The following is a 24,132-nucleotide window of genomic DNA, read 5'->3' on the forward strand; positions in this document are numbered from 1 at the left end:
CCGCAAGGACGGAAGTAACTTTCGAGTGATTTGTTACTGCCAAGTAACATAGCTCATCTTAAATAATACATAGAAAGAACTGCTACTGGATAGTACGGTACAGTATAATACTGTATAGTAAAGAAGGTAAATGAAGGAAATACGCAATGAGACGAACAGCAAAGGCAATAACTACACTGAAGTCTCCGCGCTTCATGATGGTCCCCTGGACATTAAAAGAGGTGGGTTAAGGTTCATAATAGGGCCTGTGATCAACACGGACTGCAATGCATTCTCTGCGACGTTCTCCCATCCTGGACGCAAGATTGGTAAGGAGTTCTTGTGGCAGTGCTTTACACATTCTACCAGCGCTGTTGACAACTGCAGGAAGGTCATTGTTGCATGGAGTCATGCTGCATTGCCTTTACTCAACCGCGTCCACCATGTGCTTGTTGGGATTAAGTTTGGGGAAACGGGCAGGCCAGTCAATTCTCGAATATCCCCTCGTTGCAAGAGCTCATCCACATGTGCAGTTCGATGTCGTCTTAGATTTTCATCAGTGAAAATGAAGTTAAGGCAGAATGCAGACCTGAAATGACGCACATGGCGAGGAGAAAAGTGTCACAACAATGTCGACCGCTGAGTGTACCATGTTCAAAGATTTGGAAGTCAGTACGTCCATACGTCATTATGCATGGACCACCGAAACTATCATGTTCGTCAGGGTTTTTCGGTGCACCATGTGTTACCACGTCTCACTACATGATGGTACGTTCAGCGCTGTTCATCGTGTTGCTTTAGGAAGTGACGACCTGCTCGACGCCAGTGGCTACATACTAGCAACAGTACCTCCTTCTCTCTAACTAATTTTTCCACACTTACGATTCCTGATCACTTCTGGACTTGTATATTTCATACAACTGCTTGTACCAATTATCTATCATTTATCTTAGACAGCTGCTGAAACATGTTATTAGTGTACGCAATGAAACTCACGTACCTTGTCCTATTCCTAGCCGCCTTTTTGTCAACTTCCATATAACCTTCCTCGCTCCTTCCTTTCGCTCCCTGCTTTCTCTAATCCCTAGCAGTTCTTTCCTTGCTTCCTCCAACTGTTCTTGAAGGGCACATATTTTCTCTTCCTGTTCCAGGGTCAAATTATTCTTGCTATGTAACATGCATTTCTAGGAGAGGGTCTTTACGGCACTTAGAATGAGGTTACCGCACACATGGTCACAAGTTTTGAAGCAAGGAATCAACGAAATAAGATACAGTAGGTACATTTGATTTTGTAAATGTGCGAGAATGTATAACGTTCGCGAGTTCACTTATGTCGCCTGTGTGTAAACAAACGGTAGTAGTAACGTAAAAGTTCGTTTTTCGTCATTTCTTTACAATTTTAGGTGCACTATGTAAGCACAATAAACTAGCGTTTACTTTAATGGGATGTAATGTCGTAAGTTTATTCAAAAAAATGATTCCGAATGTATACCTTGGAAAATTAAGCCTTGACTGCGAAGATTAGGAATTCAAACCAGACACGACATATTCCGTACATTTAACTGCAGAACAACACCTCACATCTCAGAAAATAACAGGCACTAATGCAATCATCAAATCGTGGGCTACTGATTAGATATTACAGAATTCTTAATTTCGAAAATTTTGGCCTAGGTAGAGAGTCAGAATTTCAAAATAACACAAGATATTTCCTAGAAACGCACTTGACCCACAAAAACAAATGCTAATGCATGTATTTGCTATATAATAAAATAATAGTATTAAATGATTTATAATTATGCACAAGAAATGCCTGTGTTTCTCATTCGTTGGTCATGTTGAATCAGCAATAAGAGGCAAGCGGATGTGTTGGAAGAAATGGAACTATATGTACATAAAATAGAAAATAATAACAGGAAGTGTCAACTTCTCCAGCCGGAGTTCCTTCACTAAATGTCAGGAACTTAACTATAACATAAATCTAAATCAGTTGTAATGCACAGCAGAAAATTGTGGCTCGAAATATTCTTTACATACTTCCTTCTAATTCTCATAAAATTTAGTTTTTAGTACAACATGAAAGAAAACGACCTAAGTCTATAATATCACTTCCCCACGTTAATTGCAATAATGTACTAATTCTCTCTTGAATGACTATTTACTATGCTGGGTGACTTTGCAGATAAAAAAATAAGAAAAAGATTGTTATGAATGTTTGCGAAGTTAATTGCACGAGTTTTAGGAGCAAAAATGTTGAAGATTCTCTAAAAATAATAAGAGTTATTATTATTGTATCTCCACCAATAGAGATTCACAGGAGGAAGAATTCTTCTTCTGAATCTCGGCAATGTCGATTCCGGGACTCCACAGAGGCGGCGGTCGACTATTTAGTATTGATGGTTCTGCACAAACTGAAAGAAAAACGGGATGGGAATGAAAATGTCAGCAGATCCTTAATCGATGTAGCGAGAAGAAGTCTACGTTCGTGCTGTTGAATGTTACTTTTGAGAAAAAACGGCGAAGTCGCTCGTCGTTTGTTTTGATCCGGGTTATTATAAATTCGATGCAGGCTCTTGAAATTATTTTCGCTACGGGATGTAAATCTTGTTGGTAAAACTTAAACATACATAATTTCCAATGTGAAGTCTCGGGTTTTTAAAAGTATGAATTACCTGTTCCAGTTTTATTTTTCTTGATGATGATTATATTCGCCGTTTATTCATCAAAATGAGCTCTTTCGAATTACAATGGTTTGTAATCCTTCCACCTTTTCTCTGTAGACAACAAACATTCAAGTTACAATTCTGATTGCAATGGGGGGGCTATGTCTTTCTTAAAACAATATATACCTCTCTCTACTCCCGCTAGGAAGACAACACAGAACAAAATACAAACATTAAAAAATCATCCAGGTCGGCTAACGAAGTCACAGATACAATGTGCAACATTCTCTTTTTAGCATCGCTGCTGCCACTCGAAGGCACTATATCTTTGGGAGTCAATATTACCGTCGTAGTTATTAGCATATAATTGTTTTTCATGGTTCATCATCACTGGATGTAAGGTAAAACAGGACAATTAAAACATGCCCCGTTTTCCATTTAAGCTAATACATCAAGGTTGCCATAATGGAACAAGCCTAAAAACTAAACAGTCATCGTCGGAAACTCAATCAGCAATACCCATAAGGGACTTCCTGCCTATCTGGAATCATTAAATTTGGCAATTAAATATGAAAATCTCCAATTTCGTAATCCTATCACATAAACAATATATTTTTACTATATATCGCTCGTCTGTCTGTCTGCCCCTCTGATAAGAACCCTTTTTCTCAGGTAGGGGTACCAATCTGAAATTTATGCCAAAAACTGGGGTTTGCGGTTGCTTGGCGGTGTAAAAATTTAAGCTTTTAGGCTAATGTTATGAAATAATACGGCCATGTATGTGGCATATATTGAAAATCGCAAATTCACTCATTAAAACCTATAGATGAACGATCTATATACGTAACTAGGTTTGTATAGAACTCTCAGAGCGCGCCTCCTACTCAATCTTGTCAGTTTTCTTATTGCATATATTACAGTGTCTATTTTCCACAACAATGACCGTTTATCGCTGGCTCTAGTACCGTGGCAGTTCTTGTCTCAGGTCTTAGCACATTTCTTATCATCCTGTCCCAACTTCCACTTAGCACTTTCCACATTTTTCTGTTCTTGCCAATTCTGTCGGGTAGCTCATAATTTATTATCTTATCATTTTCAGCAAAAAATGACACCTGACCACAGTCTTCATACTAATAAAAGTATTTTTAAGAAATCACATTCTTTGCTCTCTCATCACCTATCCGAGTTTGTCACCGCTTGGGAAAAAATCCTATGGATATGTTCAGTTTGCAATTGTTGGATCGATAACCGTCGTAAGAATTTCAAACAGTCGATTTCGGAAAAGTGAATATACAAAAAATTGCCATTTGGTTCATCTTCAGCAACTGTCATTTCGTATATCGAAATAATCAGCAACCAGTTGCAGTAAAACAAGGCTGATTTCTCTTTCAGAAGATAATAATTACTGCATTGTTTGCGAATATCAACAACAGGACGCTTGCAGCTCTTTTCCTGTGGTCTTATGGTACAGCAACTATGAACCATGTGACCACAGAAATAAGCTGCGTGCATCTTATTGTTGATACTCGCAAACAATGTGACAGTTATAATCTTCTGAAGAAGGACACCAAGAGTCTGAAGCCGGTTAAGGAAATTAAATTCCTTTTTGGATCAGATTGTTGATTATTTACATACACACCAAAAAAATAGTATTTTAGAATGAATTAAATATTTTAAGACAGTTTATTCATGAATCATTAAATGACCTTTTGGTTCGTTACAATGTCGATGTCGCTAAGGCAGCTGGACGATTCCGCTGTACATAGAGTCTCGCCCGACCATGCGGACTAGACCGCAAAGCAAACTCACAGGGCAAGGATGTATCTTCTGTCCAAAAATTTATGAAATAAGATTACTCTGTAGAACAGGAAAGTATCAAAAACAAGTAGCTGCGTATGTTCAAGAACCGTGTAAAGCAGAGCCTGAGGTGATAAAGCTCACGAGACACCCCCTAACATCGTGCTGGGCCTCGTTTTGTCCGTCGTGGTGCAGCAGCTCGACGCGTCGTGGACTCAAGTCGTCGGATGCCTCCTGCGGTAACATTGAGCCTTGCTGCCTCTGTAGTCGTCCATAATTACGGAAGTGTTGCCGGTTCAAGATTTCGTGCGCGAATTAATCTGTCGATTAAGTCACTTAAATGTTCGATGGGATTCATTCTGGGCGATCTGGGCGGCCAAATCATTCACTCGAATTTCCCAGAATGTTCTTCACACCAATGGCGAACAACTGTAGGCTGGTGACATGACGCATGTAAACCATGAAAATCTCATCGTGGTTTGGGAACATAAAGTCCATGCATGTTTGAAAATGGTTTCCAGTTATCGGAACATAACCATTTTCAGTCAATGATCGGTTCAATTGGACCAGAAGGCCCAGTCTATTTGATGTAAACACGGCCACACCATGACGGAGGCACCTCCATCTTCTAGAGTGCTTGTTAACAACTTGGGTACGTGGATTCGTCACGTATGCGCCACACTCAAACCCTATCATCAGCTCTTATCAACGGAAATGGGGACTCATTTAACCAGGCTACTGTTTTACAGTAATCTATGGCCCAAAGGTCGAATAATCTACGAAAGTATAACGTTCTACGAGCTGGGGCTTGGAATAGCAGAAGCTTGAACGTGGTAGGGAAGCTAGAAACTATGAAAAGGGAAATGCAAAGGCTCAATCTAGATATAATTCAGCTATACAGGTCGACGTTGCAAGCTGAAGATGAAGAAGAACGTAATACAGTAAGTAAAGGGAGAAAAAAGTCAGTCATGGGGGTTGGAATGCAGTTTAGGGGAAAGAGCAGAAGAAATGACCAGAGAAGCTTATAGGTTTAGGACAAGGAATCAGAGAGGAGAAAGACTAATTGAGTTCTATTACAAATTTAAGCTAATAACTTGGAAAAGGCCTGTTGATGCGAGACGATTTCAGTTAGATTACATTATGGTCAGACAGAATTTCCAAAATCAAATATTGGCTTATAAGGCGTACCCAGGAACCGATATAGACTCAGATCACAATGTAGTAGTGATGAAGAGTAGGCTAAAGTTTAAGAGATTGGTCAGGAAGAATCAATACGCAAATAAGTGGAATACAGAAGTACTAAGGAATGACGAGAAGTTCTCGAAGGCTATGTTGTTGTTGTGGTCTTCAGTCCTGAGACTGGTTTGATGCAGCTCTCCATGCTACTCTATCCTGTGAGAGCTTCTTTATCTCGCAGTACCTACGGCAACCTACATCCTTCTGAATCTGCTTAGTGTATTCATCTCTTGGTCTCCCTCTACGATTTTTACCCTCCACGCTGCCCTCCAATACTAAATTGGTGATCCCTTGATGCCTCAAAACATGTCCCACCAACCGATCCCTTCTTCTGGTCAAGTTGTGCCACAAACTTCTCTTCTCCCCAATCCTATTCAATACTTCCTCATTAGTTATGTGATCTACCCATCTAATCTTCAGCATTCTTCTGTAGCACCACATTTCGAAAGCTTCTATTCTCTTCTTGTCCAAACTATTTATCGTCCATGTTTCACTTCCATACATGGCTACACTCCATACGAATACTTTCAGAAATGACTTCCTGACAGTTAAATCAATACTGGATGTTAACAAATTTCTCTTCTTCAGAAACGCTTTCCTTGCCATTGCCAGCCTACATTTTATATCCTCTCTACTTCGACCATCATCAGTTATTTTGCTCCCCAAATAGCAAAACTCCTTTACTACTTTAAGTGCCTCATTTCCTAATCTAATTCCCTCAGCATCACCCGACTTAATTAGACTACGTTCCATTATCCTTGTTTTGCTTTTGTTGATATTCATCTTATATCCTCCTTTCAAGACACTGTCCATTCCATTCAACTGCTCTTCCAAGTCCTTTGCTGTCTCTGACAGAATTACAATGTCATCGGCGAACCTCAAAGTTTTTATTTCTTCTCCATGAATTTTAATACCTACTCCGAATTTTTCTTTTGTTTCCTTTACTGCTTGCTCAATATACATATTGAACAACATCGGGGAGAGGCTACAACCCTGTCTTACTCCCTTCCCAACCACTGCTTCCCTTTCATGTCCCTCGACTCTTATAACTGCCATCTGGTTTCTGTACAAATTGTAAATAGCCTCTCGCTCCCTGTATTTTACCCCTGCCACCTTTAGAATTTGAAAGAGAGTATTCCAGTCAACATTGTCAAAAGCTTTCTCTAAGTCTACAAATGCTAGAAACGTAGGTTTGCCTTTCCTTAATCTTTCTTCTAAGATAAGTCGTAAGGTCAGTATTGCCTCACGTGTTCCAGTGTTTTTACGGAATCCAAACTGATCTTCCCCGAGGTTGGCTTCTACTAGTTTTTCCATTCGTCTGTAAAGAATTCGTGTTAGTATTTTGCAGCTGTGACTTATTAAGCTGATAGTTCGGTAATTTTCACATCTGTCAACACCTGCTTTCTTTGGGATTGGAATTATTATATTCTTCTTGAAGTCTGAGGGTATTTCGCCTGTTTTATACATCTTGCTCACCAGATGATAGAGTTTTGTCAGGACTGGCTCTCCCACTGCCGTCAGTAGTTCCAATGGAATATTGTCTACTCCGGGGGCCTTGTTTCGACTCAGGTCTTTCAGTGCTCTGTCAAACTCTTCACGCAGTATCATATCTCCCATTTCATCTTCATCTACATCCTCTTCCTTTTCCATAATATTGTCCTCAAGTACATCGCCCTTGTATAGACCCTCTATATACTCCTTCCACCTTTCTGCTTTCCCTTCTTTGCTTAGAACTGGGTTTCCATCTGAGCTCTTGATATTCATACAAGACGTTCTCTTATCTCCAAAGGTCTCTTTAATTTTCCTGTAGGCGGTATCTATCTTACCCCTAGTGAGATAGGCCTCTACATCCTTACATTTGTCCTGTAGCCATCCCTGCTTAGCCATTTTGCACTTCCTGTCGATCTCGTTTTTGAGACGTTTGTATTCCTTTTTGCCTGTTTCACTTACTGCATTTTTATATTTTCTCCTTTCATCAATTAAATTCAATATTTCTTCTGTTACCCAAGGATTTCTACTAGCCCTCGTCTTTTTACCTACTTGATCCTCTGCTGCCTTCACTATTTCATCCCTCAAAGCTACCCATTCTTCTTCTACTGTATTTATTTCCCCCATTCCTGTCAATTGTTCCCTTATGCTCTCCCTGAATCTCTGTACAACCTCTGGTTCTTTTAGTTTACCCAGGTCCCATCTCCTTAAATTCCCACCTTTTTGCAGTTTCTTCAGTTTTAATCGACAGGTCATAACCAATAGATTGTGGTCAGAGTCCACATCTGCCCCTGGAAATGTCTTACAATTTAAAACCTGGTTCCTAAATCTCTGTCTTACCATTATATAATCTATCTGATACCTTTTAGTATCTCCAGGGTTCTTCCATGTATACAACCTTCTTTCATGATTCTTAAACCAAGTGTTAGTTATGATCATGTTATGCTCTGTGCAAAATTCGACCAGGCGGCTTCCTCTTTCATTTCTGTCCCCCAATCCATATTCACCTACTATGTTTCCTTCTCTCCCTTTTCCTACACTCGAATTCCAGTCACCCATGACTATTAAATTTTCGTCTCCCTTCACAATCTGAATAATTTCTTTTATTTCCTCATACATTTCTTCAATTTCTTCGTCATCTGCAGAGCTAGTTGGCATATAAACTTGTACTACTGTAGTAGTCGTGGACTTCGTATCTATCTTGGCCACAATAATGCGTTCACTCTGCTGTTTGTAGTAGCTTACCCGCATTCCTATTTTCCTATTCATTATTAAACCTACTCCTGCATTACCCCTATTTGATTTTGTGTTTATAACCCTGTAGTCACCTGACCAGAAGTCTTGTTCCTCCTGCCACCGAACTTCACTAATTCCCACTATATCTAACTTCAACCTATCCATTTCCCTTTTTAAATTTTCTAACCTACCTGCCCGATTAAGGGATCTGACATTCCACGCTCCGATCCGTAGAACGCCAGTTTTCTTTCTCCTGATAACGACATCCTCTTGAGTAGTCCCCGCCCGGAGATCCGAATGGGGGACTATTTTACCTCCGGAATATTTTACCCAAGAGGACGCCATCATCATGTAATCATACAGTAAAGGCTATAGATACAGCAAATATGAATAGTTCAGTAGGCAGTACAGTTGAAGTGGAATGGACGTTATTAAAAATGGCAATCACAGAAGTTGGAAGGAAAAACAAGGATACAAGAAAGGTAACTGCTTAGAAACGATGGCTTTCAGAAGAAATATTTCAGTTGATCGATGAAAGAAGGACATACAGAAATGCTCAGTGAATTTCAGAAACACAGAAATACAAGTCACTAAAGAAGGTAATAAATGGGAAATATAGGGAGGTAAGACGAATTGGCTGCATGAAAAATGTGAAAAAGTTGAAAAAGAAATGACTGTCGGAAGGACTAACTGGCATATAGGAAAGTAAAAATGACTTTCGGTGAAATTAAAGGTAAGGGTGATAACACGTTAAGAACGCAACAGGAATTCCACTGTTAAATGCAGAGGAGAGAGCGGATAGGTGGAAAGCGTACATTGAAGGCCTACATGAGGGGGAAAATTCGTCTTATGTGAAAGAATAAGAAACAGGAGTCGATTTAGAAGAGATGGGGGATCCAGTATTAGAATCAGAATTAAAAAGAGCTCTGGAAGAATTGAGATCAAATTAGGCACAAGGGATAGATAATATTTCTCCAAAAATGGTTCTGAGCACTATGGGACTTAACATCTGAGGTCATGAGTCCCCGAAAACTTAAAACTGCTTAAACGTAACTAACCTAATGACACCACACACATCCATGCCCGAGGCAGGATTCGAACTCGCGACTGTAGAGGTCGCACGGTCCCAGACTGAAGTGCCTAGAACATCTCGGCCACACCGGTAGGCGAAAAATCGAGACACGTTAATAGGATTAGTCGACCTGCAAAAAGCGTTCGACACCGCAAAATGGTGCATGATTTTCGAAATTCTGAGAAAAATAACGGGTAAGCTATAGGGTAAACAGACGGATAATATACAATATGTACAAGACCCAAGAAGGAATAACAGTAGTAGACGACCGAGAATGAAGTACTCAATTAAAAAAGATGTAATACAGGGACGAAGTCTCTCGCCCATATTGTTCAAGTTGTACATCAAAGGATCAATGGTGGAAATAAAAAGAAGATTCAGGAGTGGGACCGAAATTCAAGGCGAAAGGATGTCATGATACGGTTCGCTGATGACATTGCTACCCTGTTTGAAAGTGAAGAATAATTACATGCGAACAGAACAAGTAGAAGAATGACGAAAGAATTTAGAAGTAGCTGAAATGGGACCAGTGAGAAAATTAACATCAGGATTGATGGTCATGAAGTACATGGACTTAAGGAGTTCCGCTACTTAAGCAGCAAAACAACGCATCACGGATGAAGCGAGGAGGACATCAAAAGGAGACTAGCACTGGCATAAAGGGCATTCCTAGCCAAGAGAAGTCTACCAGTATCAAACATAGGCCCGTGGGAAAACCGAAATAGAAGAGAATCGAAGAATTTGAGATGTGATGCTGCAGATGAATGTGGGAATTAGGTTTACTGATAATTTACGGAATGAGGAGATTCTGCGCAGAGTCGTAGAGAAAATGAATATGTGGAAAACACTGACAAGAAGAATGGAGAGAATGAAAGGACCTGTGTTACGACATCAGGAAATGACTTTCATGGCACTAGAGGGAACTGTAGAGGGCAAAAACTGTAGAGGAAGACGAGATTGGGATACACACCGCAAATGACGTAGGTTGCAAGTGCTCTCTTCTGAGATGAAGAGCTTGGCGCAGGATAGGAATTTAAACCAGTCACAAGACTGGTATGATCACGAGCCCAGAAGAGGCGCTACAGGCGATATCGGATATCGTGCTGTATGGAAAGCACTCGCGTCGGCCGTCTGCTGCCATAGCCCATTATCGCCAAATTTCGCGTCACTGTGATTACGGAGACATCCGTCGTATGTCCCGCATTTGTTTCTGTGGATATTTCACAGTGCTGCTTGTCCTTTAGAGCTGACAACCCTACGCAAAAGCCGCTGCTCTCGTTTGTTAAGTGAATTTTGCTATTCTCAGCATACTCATGACACTGTGGTTCTCGAAATATAGAATACCCTAACGATTTGCGAAATGGTGTGTCCCCTGTGTCTAGCTCGAACTACCATTCCACACTGAGAGTCTGTTAGTTCTCGTCGTAAGGCCGTAATGACACCGCGAACCTTTTCACTTGTTCACTTGAGTACAAATGACAGCGCACCGCATTTTTATATCTTGCGTACGAGATACTACCGCAATGTGTGCATATTACAATCCACATGACTTTTGTCATCTGAATGTATGACAAGTAGCTACTGAAATCGGGGAGAACACTATAATACTGCTACATCGTAAAAAGAATTAAGTATACTCGTTTAGAGCAATAGATAGACGACGAATGTAACGTCGTGTTGCTTATTCAAACACATTCGTTGAGGCAAAGATGTGGTTCGTCGATTGTGTAAGGACGAAGAATACAACTCAAAATCGAAAAGGAGGAACTCTGCAAGAAATATCACAAGTTTTCCCGATAAAACCGATCAAATTTGTCACGTGTGGTCTGGTAAGTGAAAAATATAACCGGAGCGATTACTTAAAGAAATTCGTGAAACATTACAATAAGCAGGCTGTACATACGGCCATGGCGTCAGCTTCCAATACGAGTGTGATTAAGTTTGAAAAAATTTTCAATGACGACCTAGAGGTTTACTGCAGTTACGTAAGTGTGCACGAGTGCCGCAGCGGCTACAGGGTTGTTGCGGCCGGAGTGGGGAGGCTTGGCGGCCGCGCGGCGCAGCAGGGCCTGGCGCAGCGCGCGCGCACCGGACATATAAAAGGGCGGCCGGACATGGCGCCGGCACTCGAAGCAGCAACGTCCAGCAAAGCCCAGACATGTGCTGCCGTATCGCCGTCGCCTCCTCTCTGCTGCTCGTTGCTGGCCTGGCCGTCGCCGAGATAGGTAAGTCTGCCGCCAGTACTTCAAATCGGCGCCATCGCAAACGCTCCAGCGGTGTCCCAAACTTGAAGCAAATTTCACTTTCGTAACGTGCTCTCGTTGCTGTTGATTCCATTTTTCTGCACGTCATTTCGACGGCCGATGCAGTCGTCTGCTTAACGTGCTGCGAGTTGCATTTTTTCTGCCTTTACTCTAACCAGACTTCGTGTTCAAGTTCTATTGCGAATTTAAAATTCAGAGTGACTCAGTCATTGTGGCCGCAACACGGGCGTCTGTGTATCGATAGATACACGTTGGCTTGAGCTAGGTAGATTCTAGTGAGTTTGCTTCAAAGCTTTCAACTCATTTCGATTCTTCTGCTAAGTTTGGCGTTCTATGTTAAGAAAGCCCCTTGGCAGTCTTTTCCCATTTCTATGGACAAAGCCCTCACACACCATAAATTGTTTTACTGAAGCAGTAGAAGTTCTTATACTTTTTGATTTTATGAACTGATTCAAAAATATTTGCTTCCTCCAATCGCTCTGTTGCTTGCAAAGTATGCTCAGATGAGTATTTGTTTCACGTGTTACCACTCACAAATATTTCAATAATATTCTTACTGTTCCTGTACTGCAGCTGTAGTTGCGTCACTATCCCTATTTAAATAAAAATAGTTTTAATCCTAGTAGAGTGTTGCTTCTGCTGAAGACTCAGTATAATATTTTCCAGAAATGTTATGTGTAACGCGACGCATTGTACATCACATTAGGGCAGTTATATGCATAGTCAAGGAGAATTGTTTACAAATCTTGATAAGTAATGGGAGATATAAACATTTCAGAATAGGTCTAGAGATCTTGTCAAAGCTGTACCTTTGGTCTGGAATGATCTACCATACTTGTTCCAGTTATATTCTGACATCAAAGTTATTTTTTTTGTTCCTTCTCTGGATCTTACCACACAACGATCGAAAATGAAATGTTGTTTCTTGCTTATCACGAAGATAGCACAGGCAGCAGTCAAAATATATCAGAAAATTACGCCACTTATTGCAGCGGGACGCCTTTGATGATTATATAGTACATTTTTTTAAAAAAGAGGAAGAAGATAAAAAAATACCGGTATAGTTGCAGTTTATCAGTTTAACAACACTACAGCGTTTGTTTACTCGATTCTCCAGCTGATGTTCCGTGTGCAATTTTAATCATAACTGCTAAAAGTAAAACCGGAACGCTTCATTTTTTTCATGCCACTTTTGGACGTTTTAACTTCGGTTATTCCGTTCCAGTAGTGTATCACGACTCAGCTTCAACTGTGTCATGTAAGGTATGTTGCTCCCTTAGTCCTAGGGAGACAGAACACCGTGAGCGCAGCTGACAGGTTGTCATGACTGCCAGAAAATTTATCGGAACGGCATATTGTGTATGAACTATTCTTGCCTTTCAGCGACACCTCTCGGCGTCAAGACATGTGCTGACGACCAGCCTAACGTCGTCGAATGTCGGCGGAAGGCTCTACAGGACGCAGTGCCACATCTGGCTACTGGTGAGTACTGGGAAGTACGTCTGTTAACGGTAAGGTCTACTCCGCGTGTAACAGAAGCAAGCCCATCTTTTGAACGGAGACGAGTACAAGAGTTTCACTACTGGGAACTATGCGAAACTTCTTTGATGTTTAAGTTAAATAATAGTGCTCAGTAGCTCACTTGCGCCATTCTTAGAACACGAAGTTGTATCTTGACGTTATTTGTACTTTGCAGCGCATCACAGACTGAATGCTCTTTAGCAGTTCTGATGTACTATCTCCGTCTGATATCTCAACATTACATGAACCCATGAATGTTATATCAGCTACATCATGACTTGATAAGTAATAATAATAAAGGAATGCAGAATGCCTATAATTAACTATAATTTGCCAAGCTATAACGCCTCTTACATCTTCTTGCACTTGTTATAATTTGGTGAGAAGCACTTATGGACACAGTGAGCTTACGCAGTTAACTCAGATTACAACCGGTGAAAAAATTAGAATTGTTTTAATGTTAATACAGTCAATTCAACGCAGATAAATCACATAGAGGTAAAATACATATAACATTTGCCTCTATGTTAAGCAAGTGAATTCTGATGAAGCCTTGGTAATATGACAGAGGGCAGCATGTATCTTAGTGGGGGGAGGAGAGGGGGATTGTGGGACGGGTCAGCTATTTACATCAACCGGAGACATCTTCACAGGAAAGGAAAGCAGAGCTCCGCTGCTCTGGTCGAAGACGGGCCTATCAGGGCCGGACGGCCACCGTGTCAATCTCTGGCGGTATGAAGGTGTCTGGGGTAAGCACACCGCTTTCCCGGCCGTTGTCGGCTTTACAGACCTTGAAGCCGCTGCTTCTCATTCTCGTTGGCATCACGAGGCTTAGTGACCCCGTTCCAGTCCTCCCGCCAACGCACAATCTCTGGCAGAAACAAGAATTTATCCCATGTCCTGTGTGGCAATCTTTTGTTCTGGAATTTTTTGTTGATGACAGTATGTTTACGTTTACAAACTCAGAAAAGTTTAAACTTTTCTGTTTTGTAAAGAAATGTTTGCCGCTACCCATCATAGTTATTATCAGATAGCTTTAATTCTTATAGAAACATTAAAGTTTTTGAAGTAAAATAACTGTATACAGTTTCGAAGTGAGACGCTTAAAAGAAAAGAACCAAGAGAATACGAAGGTGCTCAAAACGGCAACACTGCTCTCAGATGCTACTTGCTTTAGAAATTTGTGTTATGAACCTGGGTAGCCCCGCAAGTTTTAAACTGGCTTAAATCGGTCGAACAATGAAGAAACGATTAATGTATTTGTCCCCTACAGCATTACATAGGAACCATTTTGTAAATGCCTTTCGATCTTCCTACCTACTCTAAGACACCATTCATGAACTCTTAAGTAAAGGTAGAGCGTATACACTCCACGCAAAACAAGTTTACGTTGAAGGATAGCAAGCATAAGCAGGTAACCTTCGTAACGTTAGTTTCAGTGTGAGATGAGCTGTCGCGTGTGAACGGCTGACATCTGTCCGCAGGCATTCCGCAGATGGGTGCCGCTCCCATCGACCCCATGGACGAGCTGCCACCGCTGACGTGGCAGACCAACTCCAGAGGGCTGGCCCTCAAGTTCAGCTGGCACATGGATCACCACATGCGCCACGGTGTGGACTGCTGGCGTTAACTCAGCTGTGTAGGTCGACTGAAATTGTCTCGGTCTTCTCTACAGTCACGCGCACACCGGCAGACAACAAGATGCTTGGTTGACTCCAGAAACGCGTGGCAGTTCTCATTTATTCCTTTTAGTCTCTGCGTTTTGCCCTGCAGCCGCGCTCACTTCTTAGGAATTAAGTTTTTTCCAAAGTATTAACTCTCTTGAATGGCGGCCAGCGATATACATATCCTTGTTAACTACCACCTCCCCTCCCCCTCACCCCAAACCCATTATATCCATTGCTTGCGACTGTCAGGTTATTCGCTGTTTTAAACCTAGTAAGAGGTGCAGCCAAAATTGTTACTTACACATTTACATGGGAAAATACTTGGTCGGCTCTTTCTCTCTCATTTACACGAATTTAATTACTTCGCCACTCCTTCTTTCATAGTATGTATGGGTACTAGCTTGGAGTTAATGTCTTGTTGACAACAGACATTTTAAATTACTATAAGAAGTGCAGGCTTGCTTGCTGACAGTGTTCTGCAGTGTCTCGGAAAAAAGGTGTACCTTTTCAAAACCTCCCTAATCTAATATACTGTGTATGTGATTGTTGGAAGAAATTCGTCTGCGTGTCAAAGTAGACGAAACACCATATGTTATAGGACCAGACCAATCAGGTAGTAACGTGTTTTGTCAAACAATATGATTTCCAAGTCACTGGATATCATTTTCCTAAGACGTTGTTCACTAAATAAAAGCTATTGATTAGGTTGATTTTATAAGCTTTCAGTATGTGAGGATGACAGAATATCTGAAAATAATAGATCGACTAATTCCATGTGAAGCTTTCTATGTTGATCCCTCTATGACCTCTAATTTCTGACTCTTAATGTTCATCCATTAGTTAGAGCATTTCACGCCTCAAGTTTGTGCCTCACGTCGCAAAAATCGATAACGCAACTTATCTTGTTCAGCCAGTATCACATTTAGGTAGTAATCGGAACTTGCTGCGCTGTCTGTCGTCTGTCTGTATCTCACTACCTACCCACCGATCTATTTATCTCTCGCTCGGATCCCGAGCTCTGTTATCCATCTGTATTGTGCGTCATTTAATTCGGCGGCATTGTGTTTCCAGGGTGGATAACGTCAACAACCGCATCCACGTCGTTACCCACATTGACGGCGTCAACGCGTTAGAGGGCGCCTACGCCATGTCCGGAAAGGTCCTCGGCGTCCCTCTGGACGGCAGTGGTTCCTTCAAGGTTTCTATGCGTAAGTATAAATAACCACATAAACCAATAACAAAAGACGGGTCAAATTACTGTGGGTTATATATTCTAAATACGTAAGGAAAAAATAAAATAACAAATATTCTAAATCCATTACTATTTTCATATGCCGATATCATGTCAGCCTAAGGCATAAGCTGGGATAGAGTAAAGGTGTAATTATCCGCGTGTATCAGTGTGTCTTATAGTATTAACGAATGTCATATCTTCAAATAAATATCAGTAAGTTATAACATTTTCGCGAATAAAAGTAAGCGGAAATTAGCGTAGACCATTCTTTCACAGCGACGCATATCACTGACACACAACTTTCAGACGGTATGTAACATTTAGCTGAAATATTTGACAATTAAGATCAAATGTTGCTTCACATATCAACTTTATCAGTGAAAACATTAACACGTGGTAGCCAGTATTAAAAATCCTGAGAATGTTCTGAATGCTAGTGCGAAAATTAAGCCAAACGTAACAGAATACATAGTGAAAGGAACAAACATATTAACGAAGTAGCTTTGTAAGGAGAACAAAATATAATGTATAGTGATGGCTGAGGGTCTTTAAAATTTGAAGGACCAATGACTAATTGGTAGATGATGTAGGAATATTGCCTTTTTCGTCTGAGAAGTGTGGTGTGCGATTCAGTTGTGGACAGAGTTTAAAAAACAAGTGGGCCGAGTGTATTGGCTATCAAGTTTATAGTAAGGATATTAGAATTACTATTTCGGCTTACTGTGTTGATGTATGTAGAACGAATCATCCTAACTGGATACTAACAGAGCCCTGGTCGTCACATTTCAGGCGGAGGCAACGCGGACGTGACGTACGCTGGACACCTTGAGACTGCTGACGGGGATCAGTCATACCTCAAGGTGGACTCTGTCAACGTCAAGCTCGACTTGGGCCAAAGCCAGTATGAACTCACTGGCCTCTTCGGGAACTACAAGCCTCTAGGTAGGTCATTAGCGGAAAACTTGCACACATTGATTTATTGAATACTTTGCCTTGCTATCATCATCATCATCATCATCGTTATCGAGAATTTGACGTCAGATGCTGTACAAAGACCCCACCATAGTTCTGCAAGCGTTAAGCCCTTCATTTCTATTTATCCTATCTATTTATATGCACTTTGTGTAATCTCATCTACACACTTTACATTGTCAAGGTACCGATCTTTCCTTATTTCCTGGATTACAGCAAACGAATTACTTGATCTAATTATTATCTGTTCCACAGGAAGTATGTCCCGTCCACGTCCGTTTCAATTTCATTTCATTTCATTGAGTCTTGTCTCCCACGTGTCACCTCATACATCTGTTGTATTCCTGTCGATCATGCAGATCTCTTACTCGCTTGACAGCTCTGTTTTAGAATGTGGTCTAAACCTTATTTATTATTATTTCTCGTTCAGCTACAGGCAAAGCGTGATACACTTACAAACATCAACATAAAAATTTAAATTAACATTAACAATGATTTACAATAAAATTTTCAGGGTTTCCAGCCACAAAAGTGCTTGGTCACTTATCACATGTATGTCCATCAGATTTCCTCCCTTAAGTCCGTGTACGTCGCACTCAACTATATGCTGCATGGTTTGACTCTCTCCGCACTCACAATTGGGGTCCTGGGAGAAACCCCACTTTTTCAGCAAATATCCGCACCGACCAACACCTGTCCGCAGGCGATTTAGGGTTACCCACACTCTACGTTGGAGTTGGAAGCCTGGAACTCGTTGAGATGGGTCCTCAATAAGGAAACTGTTATTCACTTTGCTTTCCTGCCATTGCTGTTTCCACAGGTTATCGATATCAATCTGTTGTTTGAGTTCTTTCCAGAAGGGATTTCTTGACATCAATCTGTCAGGGGGAGAAGGTAGGTCCCTGAACTTTTCTTTGTACCTCTGGATTGCTCTTTCACGTCTAATCGAGGGTGGTTCGATATTGGCAAGGACGGGCAGCCAAGGTTTCGGGGTGGGTCTTACTGTTCCTGTTATGAGCCTCATTGTCTCGTTAAGTTGGACATCAATATATCTGACATGCCTACTGCGGGCCCAGACGGATGCGCAATATTCCGCTACACTATACAGCAGTGCCAGTGCTGATGTGCGTAGAGTTTCAGTGGAACATCCCCAGGTTGTTCCTGCCAGTTTCATTATGATGTTGTTTCTTGTTTTCATTTTTTGGGCGACTTCGTACAGGTGGCTCTTATATGTGAGAGTGCGATCTAGCTTAACACCCAGATATTTTGGCGTTCTATCGTTTTTCAACAATTTACCTTTTATTTGCACTTTTAGCTCACGATTTGCATCTTTGTTACACAAGTGCATTATTGATGCCACGGATTTAGTCGGATTTACTTTGAGGTGCCAGTTGTCATAATATTGTTGTAGTCGTTCCAGGTCCCTGTTTAAAATTTCTTCCAGTTCTTCGAAAGTGTTGGCGTGAGCCGCGATAGCGATGTCATCTGCATACATAAAAGAACGAGATTCCAGGTTTGGGATGTCCGCTATGTATAAATTGAAAAGGCATGGAGCCAGCACAGACCCTTGGGGGAGACCATTTTGTAGTGTCCTGTAGCTGCTTGTTTTCCCATTCAGAGATACCTTGAATCTCCTGTTTATCAACATATTTCTGACTAGATCTATGATCTTCTTGCATTTCACGACTTTTGACAGTTTATACAGTATCCCTTTTGTCCATACGGTGTCGTATGCTGAGGTGAGATCTAATAATACCATGCCCGTTTTCTTTTTGTTTTGGTAACCTCTTTCAATGAAAGTGGTTAGGGCGAGAACTTGGTCGCAACAATCTCTTCCTTTTCGAAAACCGCCTTGCTCTGGGGGAAGAGCAGCTTCTATTTTACTTTCTATTCTGCCTAGGATGACTCGTTCAAACAGCTTGTAAGTGGTGCACAATAAAGATATCGGTCTATAATCTTGAGCATTCTCTCCTGTTTTCCCTGGTTTCTGGATGGCTATGACTTGTGCGTTTTTCCATTGCTTTGGTAACCGGCTGGTATCTGTGATATTAGAGAAAAGAGAAGACAGCCATGCTCTTCCCTTTGGCCCGAGGTTCTTCAAGAATTCTGGAAGAAGGCCGTCACAGCCAGCTGCTTTACCAGGTGACATTTTCTTTAGTGCTATATTTATCTCTTCTTGTGTTACCCAGTTCGCTAGACCTGTTTCCTCCTCGCTTGCATCTAGCTCTTCGTTCATCAGTTGGTGCAGTTCTTTTTTCTTCGAGGCGGAGGCATGGATTCTGGATGTTTGTAGTATAGAAGAGCATATTTTGTTAGGGGTCATTTTATTATTGATGTTCCGTCCCTTGAATTGTGCTCCGCCAAGTTTCCTCAGTAGACTCCAGCTCTTCTGTGAGGAGTGCGTAAAGTCCATTTGTTCCATCCGCTTTTGCCATCTCTGTTTGCGTTCCTCGTCCATAGCTCTTATGAGCTGTTCTCCTAGTTCTGGATTCTCTGTTTTGTTATATTCATCGAGTAGTTGTTCGCACTCCTTTGTCCAGCATGGGATGTATTCTTTCCGCGCTCCTCTTGGTATTGAGTTATGTGCCGCTTTAATAATTAACTTCGTAAATCTGTCGTAATTTTCTGGAATTGGGGTAATTCTGTTTACATTATTTTCAATGGTATCTTTAAACTTAACCCAGTTAGCCTTCCTGAGGTTCCAGCGGGCTATAGGGGGGCTCTTTATTACTGGTATTTGGATCCCAAGGTCTATAATAACTGGTCTGTGTTGGCTCCGAGGAATACGGCTCAGTACAGTTCTCTTGGACGGAAGTGCTATTCCAGTTTCTCCAGATGAGACAAAACAAAGATCGGGCGTTGATGTTGTGCCCCACGCTCCTGAACAGAAGGTGGGGGTATCTTTTGCATCGTATATTAATGTATAATTATTTATATCTGCCCAGTCTGCCAGCATGAGTCCTTCTTTGTCGCAAGACTGATAGCCCCATCTGGGGTGGTGGGAGTTAAAATCGCCAATTATGACTGCAGGGTGTTGTGGGTTAGGTAAAACAGGTTGTTCCCATTTTTCTGAAGGTGGCTTGTACACGTTATACACCGTCATATCGTTTAGTTTGATTCCCACGGCAAATTCGTGGTGCATAGTTTCCTCAATATTATCAACCAGTTCTTTCTTGATCAGTGTTGCAATACCGTGTTTATTATGGGCTTTATAGCCCACAATTTCATAGCCTGGTATTAGAAGTCTCGAGATATTTTCTTCTGATAGATGTGTTTCCTGCAAGGTCAACACATCAATTTTTTCTTCTGTTAGTAGCGTTGTGAGGATGTCTCCTTTTGTCCTCGTGTATCCTTCTATGTTAACTTGGCATATACGTATTCGTCCACGCACTTGGCTCCGGGGGGGAAACTGAGGCATTTGTCTCGCTCTGTTGCGTAACTTCGCCTGTGAGGGCCGGGAGGTATTACTACGTCCGGCCGCCGTTTGGTGGTGACATTTGCTTCTCGTGTCGCAGCTCGTTCTGAGCATTTCGATTTTCTTCTCGCAATGCGATCGTTGTGCGGCACGATACTAGGGGAGGGGGGGGGGGGGGGGTAGGCCACGTCGAGGCTGTCACCATCTAAACCTTAAATTGATCATAACAACACCGAACCATTTACCATAACGAGCATTACTAAGATGAGGGGGATACTTCATGCCCATCCTCTCCAAAAGAAAAAGAAATTTTAAAAAAAGTTGTAAACTGCCGTTGAATTGGTTACAAATAGGTTACCGAGAGCAATCAAAACCCAATTTCGTGTTTGGTTGCCCTGCTCCATCTTCTTGTACAACCACCTTGTGTGCATCTGAGGCCAGTATATATAAAAGTAATACAGCGCATCACAAGCATTCATTGAAATCTTCAACGCATGCGAATAGATATGAAAAGTGGACCGTGCGCGTTGCTGAAAATGGTGTGCTCGTAAATCAGTAAAAAGTCACATATGTACGGCGAGTGTCTCAGCTTGAACCAAAGATATCGTCCAAAGAAATTACAATCGAAATTTACGATCTCCATTTCTCAAAATTTTTGCACACCTCTGGCATAAATGCTTAAACAGCTCTGAAATACGCTGACTCAATTGGACTATCCAGCAGCCCTACGTCAACCAAGACTAAAATTAAATACGGTATGCAAAAGCTGGTTGGGAAATCCCACGGTGTGGATTCAGTTGCCTGCCGGGAAATGTCTTCTTCGCCCTCGCACATTGGTCCCTTTCCTTACGGATGTGTGAGAGCTGTAGAATGTGCATTCGTGAAGATATGTGAGTGTAATGGATGACTGTATAGCTTACTGTTACGTTCGTGTTTTATGATGACGATGATGATGGAGCGGAGGAGGAGGAAACTGAGGGGGAAGCCCAGTGGCGACACACAGTCTCCTCCTCTCGAATAGCACTAAGGAGCCGCCGCGTTTAACGTCCACATCTGATGGACAAAGCACCGTCAACAGTATCATATGCCCTCACTTCATTACAAATTGCGGAGAGGTTTGGAAAAAAATCCAGGACACTGACGGAAAGACTAGTGATCAGGAACTTTAGGCCACCATCTCTCGTCCCCTCGCCGACCAAATACATGGCACTGAAAATTTCATCCACCATCAGGACTGGAAGCAGGTTAAATCCGAATCGAGTGCCACCGCACAGGTGTGCTTCAGCGATCTGGGCTACGACAGCAGGTTCTACCAAGCTTATGTGAGAAGACAGTAGTAAAAAATGGATGTCACCGTGAAGTCAGTTAATCCAGTGGAATGAATGCTTGACATCTGCGGTGAGACTTGTATTCATGATGTCAACAAACTTAGATTTTCCAGTGTCCACAAGTCACTTCAGAGGAATTCTGAGATTGTTCCTTTCAATAAGTAACGGATACTTACCTACCCCATTCTTCTACGCCTCTGACCAAGGCGCGTCAGTGATAAGTTACATTACAATCTTATTTTGTTTGCTTCTCCCCCATATATGTATGCGCTGAAAACTCATTAAACTACGGTATCATTACAGTTTTCAAACCAAACTTCCTCATTTTCAGTTTCTGCCAGAAGATCAATTTCAGACTGTCATTTCTCTGTTTGCAGTGAACGCCGGAAATATGTTCATAAACAGCGTCGCCACGAAGGTTGTCCAACCCGAACTCCTGCCGACGCTGGAGAAATGGTTGGCCGAAGTATACCGCCAGCGTGCACAAGCCGTCTTCAGTACTGTACCCTACGACCAGCTCTTCCCTAAGAGGTCCGTTTACAGCGATTCCTTCAGCGCGGTCTAACCACAACATGCCTGATGTTTCAATTATTACAAAACTTCCTATTTATTTCATGGAATCTATATTTCCATCACTAATGAAACGAGGCGGCCTGTATGACCGCAGTTGTTTGAATGCATAAAACAGGCTATTTGTTTGAGATTGCTACTATCAGCGCACGTGAGATCCGTATCTACCCGAAGACTGCAGTTGCACCAATGCACACATTTCATTCGTTCCTAAGGCTCGCGCTACTTATGTTAAAGTACAAACGTAGACATTTCTCTCCCTGTAAGATAATCTAGTTAGTAATTAGTTACACACACCAGGACATTTCGGTCAAATACAAATTAAAGTGCTGAACGAGGTAGAGCAATATTCAAGACATTAAACTCTCTATGGTGTTCAAACTATCGTCTGTCCATCCAAATTTGGTTTTTCTGTAGTTTTCCTAAATCATTTAAAGTACATACTGGGAGGGATTCATCGACGAGGCCACAGACAAGTTCTTCCTCACCCTTCTCAATTTCAGCAACTAATCTCTGTAACTACATTTCTGTGCACTGGCCACAACAAACAATAACCCTAAGGCGGGCATTGTATAACAAACCAATATCAGTTATGCTTTCGTTGAATTCGGCCCAGAAACTTTAATGGGTATGGCGCCTGTATAGACATTCCACACAATCGATGAAGGTGTCTGCTTTTTTGGTGCTTCACTGTGTTTAGCTCCATCGAATTAGATGTTTTTCATGCTGTTTTACATAAGAGCACAATCTATAGATATGAAAGTTTATAACAAATCTCTCATGTTGGGTACAAGGTGGTCAGTATTGATCAAAGCGCTCTAGTGTTTCAAATGGTAAATTACGAACAGTGACAGAAAATGTTTCAGTTTTCGGAAATCTTAGTTTCTGTCGTTTTACATCCACAGGATTTTATTTTCTCGAGCTGTCAGTAATTATATCAAACTTTGTGCAGTCTCTTTATAGCCGACAAAGAACCAATGTATTACTACCATGTCTTCGAGTACATACTGGAATCAAAGGCGCTGATGATTTACAGAGTGCAAATTTCTTTTACGAACACAGAGAACAGTCTCGAAGCACGTTCTTACTTCAAAGTAAGGACGGCAGTATTTTGAATATATACGTAATACCAATTAACAGTATATTTGTATTAAAAAAGACATTCTGGGTAGGACCAGTTTGTCGAAGAATCAGTAACGACTGTTATATTAATTCTAGCGTTAAATAATGGTATAACTGTGTGTATGTTTTGAAATATTTTAATTTTGTGAAATAATCTGTCATAAGTAATAAAAAGATCTGAGACTATTTTGATTTCTGTCTTGTCAGTCAGTTGTTTCCCAAGAATGGAAATTACAGTGATTATTTCCAAGAGTCGCTATCTATTAGGATGTCATGTAATATATAAAAAAGGATGAATACCACTTCATATGGTTTGCTTAACTTGCCCGAGGTCACACTCGGGTAGTGCAGGGACGAACCAACGTGTAGGTAATCTCAACTGTCCAAATCATAAACATGTTCATATGTTGCTCTCCAGCATCAAATGATTTGAATGGTACGAAATTATTTTTAATAATTCCATAACCTCGTATGACACCATAACGATACATATAACAGGTAACAGTTATTAGCTGTGGTGGTTTTGTTAGCTTTGTCACTTAAACTAATGAAATATTAGTGCGCTTAC

At 41.3% G+C, this 24,132-nt stretch overlaps 2 protein-coding genes across 4 annotated transcripts in view; both read left to right on the top strand.

Annotated features, from left to right (window-relative positions):
* Window positions 1-23,750, top strand: part of LOC126484453 (putative beta-carotene-binding protein) — a 143,085-nt gene extending 119,335 nt beyond the window's left edge. The window contains exons 5-6 of one of the 3 annotated variants that reach the window (XM_050107975.1): window positions 16,947-17,099; window positions 22,250-23,750. In XM_050107975.1, coding sequence (XP_049963932.1) covers window positions 16,947-17,099; window positions 22,250-22,437 — 341 coding nt within the window. In that variant the 3' untranslated portion in view covers window positions 22,438-23,750. The remainder of the gene's footprint in view (window positions 1-16,946; window positions 17,100-22,249) is intronic. The other 2 variants (XR_007587856.1, XM_050107974.1) reach the window with 2 other exon arrangements.
* LOC126484455 (putative beta-carotene-binding protein) lies at window positions 11,613-14,901 on the top strand. Its single transcript, XM_050107976.1, has 3 exons — window positions 11,613-11,696; window positions 13,119-13,217; window positions 14,741-14,901. The coding sequence occupies exons 1-3, from the start codon at window positions 11,630-11,632 to the stop codon at window positions 14,884-14,886; spliced, it is 312 nt and encodes a 103-aa protein (XP_049963933.1). The 5' UTR covers window positions 11,613-11,629; the 3' UTR covers window positions 14,887-14,901.
* Window positions 23,751-24,132: the final 382 nt, after the last annotated feature.

Source organism: Schistocerca serialis, chromosome 6, assembly GCF_023864345.2.
Source record: "Schistocerca serialis cubense isolate TAMUIC-IGC-003099 chromosome 6, iqSchSeri2.2, whole genome shotgun sequence".
In the NCBI taxonomy this organism is placed as follows: domain Eukaryota; kingdom Metazoa; phylum Arthropoda; class Insecta; order Orthoptera; family Acrididae; genus Schistocerca; species Schistocerca serialis.

What these genes read in the sequence shown, in the direction of transcription:
- LOC126484455 (XM_050107976.1), top strand. Translation starts at nt 11,630, where the DNA reads ATGTGCTGCCGTATCGCCGTCGCCTCCTCTCTGCTGCTCGTTGCTGGC. An exon ending in CCTGGCCGTCGCCGAGATAG is followed by an intron (nt 11,697 to 13,118) that starts GTAAGTCTGCCG and finishes CTTGCCTTTCAG; the next exon opens with CGACACCTCTCGGCGTCAAG. An exon ending in AGTGCCACATCTGGCTACTG is followed by an intron (nt 13,218 to 14,740) that starts GTGAGTACTGGG and finishes ATCTGTCCGCAG; the next exon opens with GCATTCCGCAGATGGGTGCC.